We start from the raw sequence: 13,369 nt of genomic DNA on the forward strand, positions 1-13,369 counted from the left end.
GTTACCATTTGGTAACACTTCTCTTCTCTCTCAAGCATTTCCAGCTAGATATTCATGGAGCCCTATGCGTGGCCTCACCTGAACCTGCCCTCCTGGGCTCTTGAGTTTCTGGCTCCAGGTGGATCCCATGCCTGCTATCTCTCCCAGCCTTGGGCTTCCTCTACAATTGCTCAGGGCCTGCCATGGCCTCCTGCCTCCCAGGAGGACAAGCTGTCTGAACTAGCAGAGTCTTCAATCCCTGACAACTCACCTCCTCACCTTCCTTCCCTCTCATTGCCTTTCTGTCCCATAGCTGTCCCCTCTGCCGGCTGAGGGTGCATCACAGGCCTCTTTTCTCTGGAGCTGCAGGGCTCTCAGGAATTCGGGAGTACAGAAATGCCAGGTTTCACAAAAAGAGAAGTTGCATAGAAAAAGTTAAGAATTCCTGAAAATAAATACATGGGACTGGGTCCATCTCTTTTTGAGCATCTGCTGAGCTTCTGATTATCTTTTGGGGGAAATGTCAAAATATCATTATCTTCCCCTCACAAGAACAGAACTCCAGAGATGGAAGGGATTTCTAATCTCCCTATTTTACATATGGGGAGACTGGGGTTCAGGGAGGGAAAGTGGACAGTCTGGTGAGTTTGAAGGCAGGGTCAGTGGGGCTTTCCCTCAGGCCATGAAAAAAAACGCAAAAAAGAAAGACAGGGCCGGGCACGGTGGCTCACGCCTGTAATCCTAGCACTTTGGGAGGCCGAAGCGGGCAGATTACCTGAGGTCAGGAGTTCGAGACCAGCCTGGTCAACATGGTGAAACCGTCTTTACTGAAAATACAAAATTAGCTGGGCATGGTGGCACGCACCTGTAATCCCAGGTACTCGGGTGGCTGAGGCCAGAGAATTGCTTAAACCCAGGAGGCAGAGGTTGCAGTGAGCTGAGATGGCGTCACTGCATTCCAGCCTGGGTGACAAGGTGAGACTTCATCTCAAAAAAAAAAAAAAAAAAAAAAGAGAAGGAAAAAGAAAGAGGCAGTATTTCTGTTTGTCACAAGGGAGGCTGCCATGACGCCTGGGCCACTGAGCCAGCAGCAAGTCCTTCGGGACATATCCCTGCTCTAGGATTCTCTCTGAGGTCCTGTTAGAGCGCTCATCTCTTTAAACACCCAAATCAGCTCCTCTGACGTGCTCCTGCTTGCGAGTGTGGGCCAGCAGACCATGTAGAGCTGTTTCAGGCACTGACTCTGGAGTGACAAAATGAGTTCGAAACTTGCCTGACTATGAAGTGTCCGTAAGACTCAGCCAAGTTATTTAAACTTCTTTGTACCTTAAAAACAAAGGCATCCTTAAGATCCATGACATTGCATTTTCTTTGTACAAAGAAACTGAGATAAATTTGCTGCTTCAAAAGCAGTGGCAATTGTGACAATGGCAAAAGATCCTTAAGGAAGAGAGATCCTGGCCGATGAGTCCCGATATGGATTGATTTAGTTTGGTTCCAGTGGGAACACAGGAATGTTAGCGTTGGAAGGGATTTTAAAGGTGAGGCCGTTTGACTCTTTCACCATGTCAGGTGCTCCCCCTTTAAATCCTTCAAATATGATCATATAGTCTTTTCTTTCAGTGAGGCACAGTTTACTATTCTAGGAGGCAGCCCATTCCACAGTGGGCTGGTTCTAATTGTTTGAAAGGTCTTCTTAACATCGAACTAAAATTAGTCTTGCTTTCCTTGGGCAAATAACTTCTACAGGTTTTGTTCTTATCTGCCCCACCAGGGTCTTATGAGGATGCTATGAGACAAGATATTTGAAAGTGCCTTGAAAAGTAGGAAACCGACAGACTTTGAAGGTATTATTTTTGAGGCAATAAATTCTTTTTTTGGTACAGATATTCAACTGGAAGATAAAGAAAATATCAAAGCTGCTATATCTTGATTTCAGCTATGAATAGCCTGTGCTTATCACGGAAAAGTGGTCCAGATGATCCTAGAGTAGGTGGAGTCATAGTTGGCTTGTATTAATTTTCTATTGCTGTGTAACAAATTACCACGCACTCAGTGCCTTAAAAGAACATCCCTCGTTATCTCACACATCTGTGGGCCAGAAGTCCAGGTGCGTTCTCTGCTGAGGGTCTCACAAGGCCAGAGTCAAGGTGTTGGCTGGGCTGGACTATTATCTGGAGGCTTTGGGGTAGAGTCTACTTCCAAGCTCATTCAGGTTCTTGGCAGAATTCACTTCTGAGGTCCCTGTTGGCCAGGGGATCTCTCAGCTCCTAGAGGCTGTTCTGCCACCTTGTACACAGCCCCTACCACCTTCAAAACCAGCTATGGCATGTCAAATTCTTCTCATGCCTCAAATCTGACTTCCCCTTCTGCTGGCTGGGGAGCCAGGAGAAAGCTCTGTTTTTAAGGGCTTATATAATTATATTAAGTCTACCTAAATAATTTTCCTTTGCCATATAACAATACACAACCATGGGAATAATATCATCACAGTCACAGTTTTTACTCACACTCAAAAGGGAAGAGACTATAGAAGGGTGAGGGTCCTTAGAGATCATTTGTAGAATTCTGTCTACCACATGGTTCAATAACCATAACTGAGGAGTGACCATGAATGCAACAGTATCTACCTTCAGGGAGGCCCCGAGGCATACTCAGCTCACTGATGTTTAATGTCTTCACTCATAACTTGAATTAAGAAATAATTACTAGATAGACGATAGAACAAATTTCTAAATAATATTAACAGTGAAAAAATGATGGGACAGACCCAACAAAATCCAATTTAAGAGGGATGAATGTAAAGTAATCTTCCAACCACTTGGATACATGCAGACTGGAGGAGATGTGGGTAGATGAAAATCCATGTGAAAAAGACCCAGAGCTTTCAATAGGTTTCAAGCTCAACATGAGAAATCGCATTAATAGAAATTTCCTTTGCACTAACCTAAAACAAATCCGTTCCTTTGATAACGCTTTAATATTTAAACTTTGAAAATTTTTTGTTCTTAGCATAAATGCCCCCAGTTCTAGGATCTGTTCCTTATACCAACTGGTTATGAGATTCTTCACCATCCAGTGCTCATCTTTTTCTTTGCCTATGCTAATTGGTAAATGTCTTTCTCAAAATGTGACAGAACTGAGAGCAACGCTACCCATATCATCTCTCTAGCAAAAATTATAGCATGCCTAGTAACTAAACTTGAGTAGTTATAATTACTCTTCTCATTATTTGTCTGTCTCAAATATGATTAGAAATTCTAGGAGTGATTTAGAAAACCCAAGAAAATCAAGAGTAAAACTTTTAGAATTTGTAATACAGGGTAGTAAATGAGTAGAATGGAAGATAAATATATTGTACAAAAATCATTTTTTCTCCTGTACACAAGTGAAAAGAAAGTTAAAGATAAAATGAAGTTAGGCAAAGATTTCTTAAATAAAACACCAAATGCATGTTCCATAAAATAAAAATTCATAAGTTGAACCTCATCAAAATTCAAAACGTTTGCACTTCAAAAGACACCATTAACCTGGTAAGGTTGAGGAGAAAAGGGAACACTTATACACTCTTGGTGGGAGTGTAAATTAGCTCAAACATTGTGGAAAGCAGTATGATGATTCCCCAAAGAGCTAAAAGCAGGACTACCATTTGACCCAGCCATCCCATTACTGGGTATATACCCAGAGGAATATAAATCATTCTACCATAAAGACACATGCATGCATATGATCATTGCAGCACTATTCACAAAGCAAAGACAGAGAATCAACCTAAATGCCCATTAATGACAGATTTGATAAAGAAAATACGGTACGTATACACCACCGAATACTATGCAGCCATAAAAAAGAAAGAGATCATGTCTTTTGCAGGAACATGGATGGAGTTGGAGTCTATTATCCTTAGCAAACTAATGCAGGAACAGAAAACCAAATACCACACGTTTGCACTTATAAGTGGGAGCTAAATGATAAGAATTTATTAACACAAAGAAGGAAACAACAGATACTAGGGTCTACTTGGTGGGGTGGGTGAGGGAAGGAGAGGAGCAGAAAAGATAACTAATGGGCACTGGACTTAATACCTGGGTGTTGAAATAATCTGTACCACGAACCCCCATGACATGAGTTTACCTCTGTAACAAATATTTACAGGTACCCCAAAACCTAAAATAAAAGTTTTTTTTTTTAAATAACTCATTTTTTTTTTCTTAAAGCTTTTTAAGAAAAAAAAAATGAGCAACAGACTGGGACAAAATATCTGCAAACACATTTGCAACATATCCAGAATATACAAAGAATTCTCAAACTCAATAATAAGAAGACAGACCAAACAATAGGCAAAAGATATGGGCAATTATTACACTACAGAAGATGCATGAATGGCTAACAAGCATATATATAAATATATATATTTATATATAAATATATACAAATGTGTATATATATACAAATATATATAATAAAAACAAAATCTTCTATAGCAACGACAACTTTAAAAAGACCCAGAGATCACATTAAGAAATAACCAAAATATAAAGATAAACTTTTCCAAAAAACATGATTGCACATATGAATAAACAGAAATATACCACATATTATAAAGATGGCTGTTTCTTCCAAATGAAGTTGAAAGTATTAAGGCACACCAATAAAAAACCCCAGTGGTTTATATTTTTGAATTTGTCATTTGAAAGAAGAAACAGAAGTGCTAAAAAAAAGAAAGTGGAAATGAAGGTAGATGATGCAGAGCTTTACCCTACAAATATTACAACTCAGGATAAAGCAAACATCTTTAAATACTGTGGCACAGAGAGGGACTGATAGACTGATGGAACAGAATACATAGTTTTGAGGTAGACTGATGAACTTAGAACTTCAAATATGGTAGAGCAAAGATCATAAATCATTAAGAAGAACTGATTACTCACCAAAAAACATTAAGCCCACTAGTCACTTTGAAAACAAAAGAAATAACATTATATACTCCCCACTGTCATTCCTGTGGGATTTCTTTGCCCAGAATATCACCCTTTGGAGAGCCATCTCTCCTCCACAGCTTGTATTCTGATGGGCTGTCAATCATACCTTTCCTATCCTTGGGGCTGGGGGACGAGGCTCAGGATGGGCAAAACACTCAATCTCATTGGCTGCAGCGACTGGCTCAGAGATGGGCACATGATCCAAATAGGACCAATCAGAGACCTCCCTCAAGGAATTTGCTATACCTGCCAGGGAAGAGAGGGTCTATCTTCCTTCTGAGTCAGAAGTTATAAAGGCATAGGCATAGAGACCATCTTTCCAGCCTGTGCAAGAAATAAGTCAACATTCAGAAGAAGCAAAGTCATGATATATGAGAGAGTTTAAACCCTGATATCTCCTAGTTTAGGTCCCAGAGCTGGTTATTACTGCAGCAAGCTGGACTCATTTTCCAGATGTGTGAGATAAGTCTTTTTTCGGCCACTTCTATCACTGGTAACTGAAAATGTTTTCACAAAAATGTTTTGACTCACTTTACTCAGTAATCAAAAGATTTCCTAAATGATTAAAACAGGTTAAAGGAAAAATTAAAATAAACTAGGCTAGAATGAAATATAGTGCAATATTAAATTGATCTTAAAATAAACATGGATTTTCTAACCACAGAAGTGATAAAAGAATATCCCAGAGAAAAATGGGCAATAACAGTAGTAAATAATTAACAGGAGAAGAAAATCTAATAGCTAATAAACACATAAAAATGTTCAACCTATGAGCAATTAATGACATCCAAATCCAAACGATACAATTTTGAATAATAAAAGTAATAAAGTAACAGTAATACTTAATGCTAGTCAGGGTGTTGTGCAATTAATACTTTAATAAACTACGAGTGAGAGTAGGAATAACAGTTTTTCACGAACAATTTGAAAGTATGTGTCATCTAATTATTCTGCTTCTTGGAATCTATCCTAAGGAAAAATACAAAATTTTTGCTTAAAATTGTACATATAAGTGAGTTCATACAGCTTTATTTTTAATAGTGAAAGCTTAGATGTAACTTAAATAACCCATAATATGGTTATGTTACATAAATTATGGGATACTTATAAATAGACTATAATTCAGCCATTAGAGTGTTTTAGAAAAATATTTAGAGAATATACGTAATATAATGTTAAATAAAACAAGCAATCTATGAAGTTTTATATATAAGATATGATCTCAGTTTCATTTTTCAACATTCTACATGTAGAATGAAACAAACTACATATTAACAATGGCTATCTATGGGTGACTTTTATTTTCTTTTGTACAGAATACTAAGCTTTCCAAATTTTCTCCAGCAAAAACATGAGAGAAAAACTTAAAGAGAAAGCATACGACTTTTGCTAGCTGTGTCCTTGCCCAGAAAATCACCTTGAAAGACTCTTGCATCAATTATATTTCACCTACTTGCAGAAGTTCCTGAGAAATTAAGGGGTACTCAACATTGATAAGCAGTTGATTAAAACAGTACTTAACACAGCACAGGGCAGAAAGGTGCATTTGTGTGTGAAGGTGAAGGAAGGGGAGCAAAGCAGGAGGAGATCATCCAAAGGTCGAGAAACGACTTATGAGAATTGCTTTTGTTCAGCCTGAAAAAACATTTCCATTTAGTTCTTCAACTTAGTGTGGTGCCGAAATCCTGTGACAAGGGCTGAACCATCGCACCTATTTATATATTCAAGTCCCATCCAGGCAGTGGGAAATTCCAAAGAAACAGGCATAATCATTTGGATGTACTGTAAAATGGGTGTGCTTTTAATGAATGTGCAAAGGTTGTATGGATCAATTGTCCATTTGATTAATTCTTCGGGCAGGAGAGAATTAAATGTACTTAGGCTACACACCAGTAAAAGCTGAATGCTTTTTAAAATGTGATTTTCTATGTTGAGGCCAATTTTCTTCTGTGCAAAAAACATTTCTTGAGATAATAATGGAAGTCAATGAGAAAATGGAATTTGCCATATAAATATTCAGCTACATACTACTTTGTCAGAAAAGCAACTAATGCGCAAACAAGGTGAAGGTCTGTATAGTATTCACCATTATTTTAGCTAACCTTCCTTTCAAGTTCTTATTTGCATCATTTCACAGTAGAGGCCATAAATCTCTATTTCAGAAATAATGCATTGTCGAAACTCTACCCTTTCCCTCTATAAGGTATTCAGCACTAGTATACTAGAGACCTCTAAATCCAAAAGAGGTAATTATCTTCAATTCCTGGGCAAGTGTGAAGGCCCAGGGAAAAGACAAATCTTGTACTTTTTATCACTTGGAATGATAATGTCTGATATGTTGGTGGAAAGGATGGAAATATTCTGAAGGCCAGGCACATCCCTATCTAGAGGCTCAGGAATCATTTCATTGCATTCACTCAAGGAGTATTTCTTGAGTGCCCATTGTGTGCTAGACACAGTGCTAGGTCCTGGGAGTAGAGAAGAAATGAAGGTCAATGTTATCTCGGAACATACAGTCTAGAGCGGGGGATAGATTTATCAAATTGCCCAAATACATAATGGCTTCATTATTCTGTCCCAAGTGGTATAAACTCCCAAACTATTAGCTTATATTCCAAGATAGGCAGACTTCACTGCAGTAGGGAAGACTGACTGTACAGGACCTCCTTCCTGCTAATGACTGAGAATGGCCCTAAAGACAGATACTAGAGGAGTCTAGTCTGAATGAAAAGGTGGGAACCACTTTTCCTTTAACCCAGACAGGATGAACTCCTCCAACTAATCGGCCCAAGTAACACCTGTTAAGACTCCACGCCCCCCACCCCCAACTCCAGTTGCTACTTCCTTTACCATCTAGCTACAGAGAGATCGACAGCTCCCTCTGCAGAGGTGCTATTTGCATTTGTCTTAAGCTGAGGTAGGGAGGAAGATGGATTCCCAGCTAAGAGCAAAACACAGAGTAGCTGTTTCTTCTTCACTGGGAGCCAAGACACAGACACACAGACAGAGTCCTGGACAGACCTTGCCCCTAAGTCAACTTCCCTTGCTTGATTCTGTCTAATCTTATGATCTGGGTCCTCAATATTTAAATGTCATTCATTCATTTGATGATTATTAATTCAACACTTACTAGGGGCTGGGGACATAACAGCAAACACGATAGACAAAGGTTCTTGATTGCTAGAGGTTTACATTCCAAAGGGGAATGCCAACAAGAAGGAGGCAAGCCAGGCCATTTCAGAATGGGGGAAACATTAAGATCAACAGAGGCTCTGTCAGGGTTACCTGCTCTCTCTCTCTCTCTTCTCTCTCTCTCTCTCTCTCTCTGTGTGTGTGTGTGTGTGTGTGTGTGTGTGGTGGGAGAGGCTGCCTTTTAGAAACAGTGGTCAGGGAAGGCCTCTGAGGACAGAGAGTAGAACAAAAGCATGAGAAGTTACCAGTGGAACAGACGGCCTTGAGAATGGCATTGCAGGCAGAGGGAAGCATGTCTGTGCAGGTGCTGAGGTGGAATGAACTCCAGGTGATCAAGGAACAGAAAGGAGGCCATGTAGTTGGAGTGTAGGGAGTGAGTCATCAGGGTGGCTGATGGGAACTACCAAGTCCCATGCAGAGTTCACATTTTGGTCCATGCAGAGTGGGGAGCCACTGGAGACAGTGATGTGCCCTCTAAGGGATATCACAAAAAAGAGAGATACAGAGTAAGAGGGAAGCAGTTCGAGTCGGACTCTCCTCTCCCCTTCCAGACTGGGGAGGAAAATGAATTAAAGAAATGAAAAAGCAGAGGAATCATCTTGACCATTATGCTTCAGCTATGAGGTGCTGAGCTATGAATCGTGCTGGGATTTTCAAGTACTTACTTTGGATTTTCCAAGTCCTATTCATTCCATGAACACAGTGACTGCAATTTAACTGAATTGGAAATATTTATCAAATACTTGGAAATATATTTGAGGATTTGACTAAAATACAAGTGATATCACTGAGAACAGGAAAATAGAAACGTCAAAAAATAGCACAGATTCTATCTGGTCATTTTAACTGTAACTCACAATTTCTGACAATCTCTTCATTACCTACAAGTCATTCATCTCAGTGAACCAGTTATTCAGACATACAATTCCTTTTGGGGAAGAGGAGGTTTAATGTTCAGTGGAATTACAAGGCAAGGGTATGAACTCCCAGCAGAATTTACAGAAATCTCAGCGGAATTAAAATATCATTTCTCCCATGCATCATGACTTATTGTTCTGCCCTCACTGTCCTTTACCTGTGTTGTGCTGTCAGATGAATCTTCATAAAGTACAGATTTCACACACTGATGAAATTTCTCAATAGTTTATCACTACTTACTGGATAAAGAATATATTCTTCATACTCTATATTCTGACTCCTTTATGGCTGACTACCTCCCCCAAAGTCTGAACTCCCTCTTCCAGGAACATATCTTGAGTTTTCCCATGTCTGTGACTTTGCCACCAATATGCCATTTTCCAGCAATGTTTATCAGTAACTCCTTAACTTTTGGGGATGCATAGCATTTTAACAATTAATGAATGCTGTATATCCTCTTAATAGAAAAAAGTTACGTGTGAACAGATTTCTATACAATTTCATGGACACCTCGACAGTAATCTCATAACCTATTTAAATCCTACTGGAATCCAATACATCCTTCAAGCTCCAGGTCAAATACCATCTCTTCCCTGAAGCCTTTCCAGTTCTTTTCCTTCTACTGTGAGTGGGGCCCTCTGTGCTCAAAGGGCTTTCTGCTGAGTCACCTGCTTGGAAATTTGTTGCATATGGTCTCGTACCTTATTTTATACTATGGCCTTGTACTTTTCCCCTTGGTGATATTTAAATTTTTATCTACATATGTCTTATTTCCCTCATTAGAATTGGAGTTTAAGGGCAGAAAATGTTTTAGTCATCTTAGTATTCCCAGTGACTTGTTCGGTGTCTGGCGTGAATTCATTCATGTGTGAATTAATATAAGTGATGGAAATACTGTCTTTCTAAAAAAACATGCAAGCTCCTAAATGGTTGGAACTACCTTGCTTATTTCTTTGCATTCCCAGGTAAGAGGTACTGAATAAATGTGCCAGTTAATTGATCAATTGATTGACAAGAAAATAATAATAGGGATCGATTACTGAGCACTTACATACTAACCTCCTTAGGAGTATTACTGTCTTTTTTATGTGCTTGTTTTAATGAACCATATTTATTTTTATAAATATGCCTGGAAAGCAAAATACATTATTCACGTACTTAAGAGTTCTTCATTAAATTGCACCATGACATTTTCAAGAGAATCGTTTTAGAAATTATAATCTTTGTGCAGTATAACATTCCATGGTATATTTCTTAGCTTTAATGAATATAGAGAGAAATACCTCTTTGTGTTTTGTAAATGGAGGTGAGGGGGTTACCAGTATGCTTTTTAAATTGATACATATTTGACATATTTATGGGGTATATGTGATATTTTATTACATGCATAGAATGTAATGATCAAGTCAGGGTATTTGAGTTATCCATCATCTTGAGTATTTATCATTTTTATGTATTGGGAATAACTGAAGTTCTCTCTTCTAGCTACTATGAAATATACGATACACTGTTGCTAGCTATAGTCATGCTATTCTGCTGTTGAATGACAGAATTTATACTTTTATCTAATTGTATGTTTGTATCTGTTAACCTACCTCTCTTCATCACCCTCCTACTCTCCCTCCCAATGTTACTGTCTTTAATCCTTACAATAATCATGGAAGTTGTGAGTTACCACTTCCATTTCACAGATGAGGAAACCAAAACTTAGGTCAATGTTTTTCATAATCAAACAGCTGGTATGTGTTAGGGCTGGTGTTAGAACTCAGGTGTGTATGACCATTTAGTAATTCCTCAGAAAGTCACGGCTCATTGATTTGCTCTGGGATTTGTTCCAAGAAAGGCTCTGCCCTACATCCTTTCAGTTTCACTTTAAACAGTCTGTGTTGAGTCAGGCCCTTTCCCTGTAGCTCTATGGACAAATAGCAAGTGACAGGGACTTTGACCCTAGATGCCCACTAGCTGGCCTGAACCAGACAGCAGTAAGGCTGTCAGTGGTTGACACCAGTGCTCACCTGTCAGTCAAAGGTGTGATCACCAAGCGAGGTGTGTTTCCCAGGTACTCATAGGAATACAAAAACTGGGCATCACAGATGTTGGCAAAGCAGTGTTTGACCTCGTCATCCCAACGATGGCGCAGCTGAGACAGCCAGAGGAAAGCCTGGGCATTGTCTACCTAAAGAGAGAGTGGTAGAGTAGGTGGGTGAATCATAGGCAGCAGGTAGTCCCTTGGCCACAAGACACATAGGGGTCTGATGCCTTGGCTGTTGACTGCTGCTAAAGTGTGCAGCATGCTGTGGCCACCACAGCATAGAAAGCACAAGCTGCTCTGATTACAGGGCTCTATCCCAGCACTTTGGGAGGCCAAGGCAGGCGGATCACCCGAGGTCAGGAGTTTGAGACCAGCCTGACCAACATGGAGAAACCCCGTCTCTACTAAAAATACAAAGTTAGCTGGGGGTGGTGGTACATGCCTGTAATCCCAGCTACTTGGGAGGCTGAGGCAGGAGAATCACTTGAACCCGAGAGGCGGAGGTTGCGGTGAGCCGAGATTGTGCCATTGCACTCCAGCCTGGGCAACAAGAGCGAAACTCAATCTCAAAAAAAAAAAAAAAAAAAAGTAGGAGCAGCCACTGTGATCCTCCCCCAGCTGTCTGGTCAGTGCTGCACAGACCCTGGGGCCCCCATATTTTGGCTGTATGTGCTGTTCTCAGTGTAGCTGTACACAAAAGTGGGCATCCCTGGATGTTTGGGACCCACCTTCTGAGCAATCATCTTGGCTACCACATCCCGGGCATGCACATCGATGGTGCATATAGTCATAATCTTCTGCCGGTCTCCCTTGGAGAGCTGGCCAATCAGCATGGTGATAAGGGTTTTGAGCTGGGACACTTGCTTCTTATAATAGTCCTTCATGGCACTCTCATAGCCTTCCTCCAGCCTGGCAAATGCCATGCCCACTTCTGTTGTCCACCAGATCTGAGTACAGGTCAGGGCCACCTGTGGCAGCAAGAGTTGCCTAGTAAAGCTGTTACCATGGGCTGTTTCCAACCAACCCACTCATCACACAGCAAGGGCTCAGGATGTAATTGTGTGGGTGACATGAGCCCCATCCCTCCCTCTTCCACCAGCACTGACTAAGTGAACCATATGCTCTAAACCCTTGAAGGTGTGAAGTTGTTGCGGTACAGGTGGGAAAAGCACTTTCTGCTCCCGAAAAAATGTATCATTCGGTTGAGAAGAACCCAAGATTGACTCTGATCAAGGCCGGTGCCTTCTAGAAATTGTGACGTGGATGATTCAGTCTTTTACTTCCCAAAGGTAGCAACTTTCCCAAGCTTGGGAAGATGACAATATGTTGGCCAACCATCCCAATGACACCCAGTCTTCTGCTCCTCTGTGGTCTGACAACCTAATTTAGTGAGCCACTGCTGATCATCTATGGCACACATTTGCGCTTCTACCATACTTTCACTACATTTTAAAGATATTTTAAAACCTTAAAGTGCCTATTTTTAAGTGCCAAGATGAGAGATATTGAAATTCAATTGTGGTTAATATGAATTGCATTTTCAGAGATTAAAAATAAATAAATAGAAAAAGCAATTGAAATACATATTTCTTCTATTTGCTGGAAAGCTTTGTATGGAACATGCATAACTTTGATTACTCATGGTGGGGAATTTAGATCCATTGCTCATCTGTAGTATCATTTGGTTTGGGGGACACCACTCTAGATGACATTTACTGCAATAGGAGGAGGCAACACATTCTCTTGTCTCAAAATTCTGATACAGGTAAACAAGGAAGCCTGATGGGATTTACTCCCTTTGTGAAATGGAGAAACTCATCGTAGTAAACAGCACCATTTCTGTTCGTCCATTTTTCCCTTTGAGTTTATGTCCCATTAGATTTTATTAAAGAAGCTCCCCCTCATTGGCAGCCTTACTGGGATAACTTGAGAGGATGTTCCAATCCTACTGTTAATAAACACCTCTTCTTGTCTGCAGTGTGGACTCCTTTCTCCTCTCTTCTTCATAGCCAAGTTTCTCCCTGCTATTCACACACATTCACTGTGAATACTTTCTTTTCTTTTCTTTTCTTTTTTTTTTCTTTTTTTTTTTTTGAGACAGAGTCTCGCTCTGTCACCCAGGCTGGAGTGCAGTGGCACGATCTCAGCTTACTGCAAGCTCCGCCTCCCGGGTTCACGCCATTCTCCTGCCTCAGCGTCCTGAGTAGCTGGGACTACAGGTGCCCACCACCACGCCTGGCTAATTTTTTGTATTTTTTAGTAGAGA

The 13,369-nt window shown here is 40.2% G+C and overlaps 1 protein-coding gene across 3 annotated transcripts in view; it reads right to left on the reverse strand.

The window, feature by feature from the left end:
- Positions 1-13,369, reverse strand: part of DNAH9 (dynein axonemal heavy chain 9) — a 377,141-nt gene that overhangs the window by 256,838 nt on the left and 106,934 nt on the right. For all 3 annotated transcript variants that reach the window (XM_063799007.1, XM_016932363.4, XM_063799008.1), the window contains 2 exons: positions 11,832-12,071; positions 11,087-11,247 (listed from right to left, as the gene is read on the reverse strand). In XM_063799007.1, coding sequence (XP_063655077.1) covers positions 11,087-11,247; positions 11,832-12,071 — 401 coding nt within the window. The remainder of the gene's footprint in view (positions 1-11,086; positions 11,248-11,831; positions 12,072-13,369) is intronic.

The sequence above is a fragment of the Pan troglodytes genome, chromosome 19 (genome assembly GCF_028858775.2).
Source record: "Pan troglodytes isolate AG18354 chromosome 19, NHGRI_mPanTro3-v2.0_pri, whole genome shotgun sequence".
Taxonomy (NCBI): Eukaryota; Metazoa; Chordata; class Mammalia; order Primates; family Hominidae; genus Pan; species Pan troglodytes.